At 44.8% G+C, this 4,434-nt stretch overlaps 1 protein-coding gene across 1 annotated transcript; it reads right to left on the bottom strand.

Annotated features, from left to right (window-relative positions):
- Window positions 1-419: 419 nt before the first annotated feature.
- LOC131254168 (putative disease resistance protein At3g14460) lies at window positions 420-3,569 on the bottom strand. The gene has a single exon (XM_058255172.1). It carries the CDS (start codon window positions 3,567-3,569, stop codon window positions 420-422), a length of 3,150 nt encoding a protein of 1,049 aa, XP_058111155.1.
- Window positions 3,570-4,434: the final 865 nt, after the last annotated feature.

Genomic DNA, 4,434 nt, shown 5'->3' with positions numbered 1-4,434 from the left:
GTCCTGACAATTCATCATAGCTGGACCGAGAGAGAGAGAGAGAGAGAGAGAGGACACGGGAGGATTATCGCCATTCACAAGCAAGCACGCTTGTCCGTGATCCGAGAAATGTAGAAGTTTGATTGGATCCTTGGTAGTGAAGGGACAAGGCAGTTCTACCCTTCAGATGGACTAGTGTAGAATACCAACGGACAACTAATCTTTTTCTTTTTTTTTTTTTTAAAAAATAAAAATAAAAAAATAAAAAAATCTCTGGTCGTCCATACGTTTTCGACACTGTGCCTCACCCGAGCCGTGAATTTTCATGATTTTTTTAGGTAAGAACATCAAAACATCATGCATGTCCTACTTAATGAATTGAGTTTTTTTTTCTCGTGCATGCATACCTGATGCTCCTGTGCTTCTTCTGTCATGGCCCATCACATACGATGAAACTGAAGAGAGACTAAGAGCCAGCCAAAGAATAAAGAAAAAATTAGGATGGCAAGCAATGTATTGCTTCCTCCCGTTGCCTGGAGCACCCTCAGTCGCACCCTGTCCGGCAGTGGCGTATACTGTTTGCACCCATAGATTGTGAACGAAGGCAGCCCGTCCACCCCAACGGGAAGGGTTGTCAATTTCCTGCAGTTGTAGATCCCGAGCGTCTGCAGTGACCTGAGCTTTACAATCCTGTCCGTCAACGACGTCAGCTCGGAGCATGTATTGATCTCCAGTGTCTCCAATGAGGTGAGGTTTTCAATTCCATGCAGTGAGAACTGATTCGGCGAGTCACTAATATGCAGATTCTTGAGGCTTGGAAGGCTTGGCAGCGGCATTGTTAGAATTCCTACGTCCCCCCGCAGGAACAGATAGTGGAGGTGGAGAGGCGGATGGCGAGGCGTCCAGATCAGTTGCTTGCAGTCCTTGATCTCGATGCTCCAGAGGCTGTCTGGGAGGTGGGCCAGCAACCCCTCCAGCTTTGGACAATCTTGGATGTACAGCTCTTGGAGAGACGGCATAAATTTTTTCGTTGTTCCATCTTCTACCCCAAGGTTCCACTCCTCCCAATTAGTCAAGGAAATGAAAGAAAGTTCCTTTAGACTTGGAAATGCAGTGTTACTGCCACCGTAGAACTCGTGGCCCACCACTTCCACTCCTTCATTGCCCTGAATCTTCAAGATTTTAAGAGACGGCAGCTTCCCAAGAGCAGGAAGTTGCTTGAATTTCCTGCATGAATGTAGGTTCAACTGGACTAGACTGGAGAAGGGCGAATCTTCCATCCAGCTTGGGAGAACAGAGCCCATATAGTTGCATATTTTGAGCTCTTTTAGATTTGCATGGGGTGGTCGAAGACCCATGAGCACGCTCTCCATCTTCTTCATCTCACCGTTTTCCAACATTGTCCCGTCGTCCTCCTTTGCATTGCTCTCAAAATCCAATAACAGACTACGAAGGAATTGTTTGTTCTTCAGTTCGGCATTCTCAGCGTCTTCCCTCCTCACCACCTTTCCCAGATTTCTCATCTCCAGGTTTCCACGGAGGAGGTTAAGGTTGCTCAGCTCTCCCATCTTACACCCTTTGCCCATTTCATCAACCGTGAACTTGGATAACGTCCGAAGGGAGCTAAGTTGCCCTATTCCTTTCGGCAGGTACACAAGCTTGTCAGTCTCTTCAATTTCAAGATGCCTCAGACTAACCATTTTACTAATCCCTTTGGAAAGTTTATGAAGTCTTTGGCACTTGTTGAGATTCAGAGTCTGCAAATTACGGAGACTAGTAACAGATTTAGGCACCTCTTCAATGCATGACCCGGAAAGATTGAGATACCTTAGAAGTTTTAGATTCTCAATGGAATTTGGCAACCACTTAATTGAAGTTCCACTCAGATCCAGTGCCCTTAGATGGATCAAAGGATTGATTAGATGGGAAAGCTGTAGCTCGACTTCCACCCCTGCTTGCGAGAACACTAGGAGCGTGCGCACATTTCCAGGTTTGGGAAACCGGATAGGAGTAGGCGACGCGACATTGTTATTGTTAACAATTAGTGATAAATGACGGCCCTGGAACAAGCCAGAGTCGAATCTTTCAATCTCTGTGGTGCAAAATTCACCCTTGGCAACGAATTGGGCGAGCATGTGAGGGAGGTCATGCATAATACATTGAATTACACGGCCGTTGCTGTCCTTCTTGATCTCTCTAAATAATGAATGCCGCAGTAATTCGTTGAAATAATCCCTACCGATTTCCTCTTCCTCTTTTCCACTCCGAGGTATAATGAAGTTTTGGGCCATCCACAGCTTTATTAATACATCCCTACTTAGCGTATGCCCTTTAGGAAATAAAGAGAAATACGCGAAGCAGGGCTTCAGATGGGAGGGATAATTGTCATAGCTTAATATATCAGCTTTGGTAATATCTGGTACATCTAGTATTTCTCCTTGCAGGACGGACAACCATTCTTCCTCCGTCCTCTTGAAAAGCATGACGTTTCCAACAGCCACCGCGGCAAGAGGATTGCCTTTGCACTTCTTGACGATCTCCTTCCCAATGGTTTTCAACGTGGAAAGCTCACTAGTCTCGCTCCTACCATGGAAAGCTTTGGAGCTAAATATAGACAAACAAGCTTCGTCAGATAACGAGCTAAGAGTATAAGGGTGGTCTGTGCTTGTTATTACCGCTGCGTTTTGGTCACGAGTTGTGACCACAACTCTACTTCCAGATGCTCCGCCTTCAAGCGTGGCCTTCAGCAGATCCCATCTCACAATATGTTCATTCCAAACATTGTCCAGGATGAGTAAAAACCTTTTACCCCTCAGGGCATCATGAAGACAGTGTAATGGGTCAGAAGGCCTACTGTAAGTTTCATCTGCAGCGGCTATAATATTTTCAGCAAGACGGTTCACCTGGATATTGGAGGAGAGTGAAACCCACATCCGCTTCTTGAAGTGGGTTTTGACCCTCACATTATTATAGATGTATCCTGCAAGAGTGGTCTTGCCCATTCCCTCAGGACCAACTATTGCAATGGTGGCGAAGTCCGGCCCGCTTGCCCTTATCAAGAACTCTATTATTTCATCTCTATCCTCTTCCCTGCCGAAAATCTTTGCTTCGTTGAGCAAGTAGGTGGCTTTCTGTTCTTCATTCCCCACCTCTTTAAATTCGCCTGAACCAAACTTATATTTTTCAGCAGTGATCTGCTCTAACCGTTCCCTTATTTGTATTATACCACGCGCGGTTTTATGGCGTAGTGCGAGATCACTTAATGAAAAGCAAGAGAGGATACGATTGGAAAGTACCTGCTGCCGGGAATGGCTCCCATCTCTCCTAACTTGTGATATTTCTCTGCCCGTAGTCCATTTGTCCAGTATGTCTTCAATGCAGTGGGCTGCGTCTTTGAGCTTATGCAACCAATCCTTCGCTGCCTGATCATGTGCCAGTTTCCTCTCCGCATCCTGAAGGATGGCTCGGATTGACGTCATTGTAGTGGAAAGCTTCTCGAGCTCGCTGGTGACACCCACCAACAAGTCCCACTCTGCCTGGATGATATAATCCAAGCGTTTCACTACAGCCGAGAATACCGCATCGGCCATTCTCTCTCTCTCTCTCTCTCTCTCTCTCTCTCTCTGCACTGTTTTTCTCTTTCTCTCTGGAGGTACGTGTGATGAATTCCTAGTCCATTTGGGCCTTTATAGTCATGGGGTGTTGAGAAGTTTTCTCTTAATTGAGTGTGAACAGATTCTCAAACCTGACCAGCAGTCATCGGTTGTTGAGAAGTTCTCTGGGTCAGTGTGATCCGACGCGGTTTGGCCAGTGACGCTGCCGTCAGCCACGTTGCTAGTGGTTGGTGTTATGTGGACCCCACCATGATGTATGTATTTTATCCATTTTGAAAGATAATTTTAGGGCTTGGTACCAAAAATGAGGTATGTCTAAATCTCAAGTGGACCACACCATGGTAAAAAAGATTTGATTGAATGTCCCCATTAAAAACTTCCTACGGCCCACTGAAATGGTTATTTGATAGTTAACCTGTTGATAACGCCATACAGACATGGATGAAGTATATATATATATATATATATATATATATATATATATATATATATATATATATATATATATATATATATATATATATATGTTGTATACGTTCAAGCTCCCGTGAGGTCGAGCTGTGTGGGCCTCACTGTTATGCGTGTCAAACATCAGCACCATGCATTTGATGGATTCCCTTTAAATGATGGGATATCTCAAAAATCAGCGGTATAAGGAAGTCAGGTGGGCCATACCATCTAAAATAATGTAAAGACATGCCTAAAACATCACCTAAAATTTGGATGCGTCTGAAACTTAGTCTGACCCCTCGTACAAGTGGAACACACATAATGGATGACCTGGATTTGTTAACCACACCTCAGTGGGCCCAAAAAATGATTATGAATGTTTTAATGGGAG

The sequence above is a fragment of the Magnolia sinica genome, chromosome 8 (assembly GCF_029962835.1).
Source record: "Magnolia sinica isolate HGM2019 chromosome 8, MsV1, whole genome shotgun sequence".
In the NCBI taxonomy this organism is placed as follows: Eukaryota; Viridiplantae; Streptophyta; class Magnoliopsida; order Magnoliales; family Magnoliaceae; genus Magnolia; species Magnolia sinica.
The sequence above is the reverse complement of the archived record's forward strand: the minus strand, read 5'-3'. Positions and strand labels throughout refer to the sequence as shown.

Coding starts and splice junctions, on each gene's coding strand:
- LOC131254168 (XM_058255172.1), bottom strand. CDS start 3,569: ATGGCCGATGCGGTATTCTCGGCTGTAGTGAAACGCTTGGATTATATC.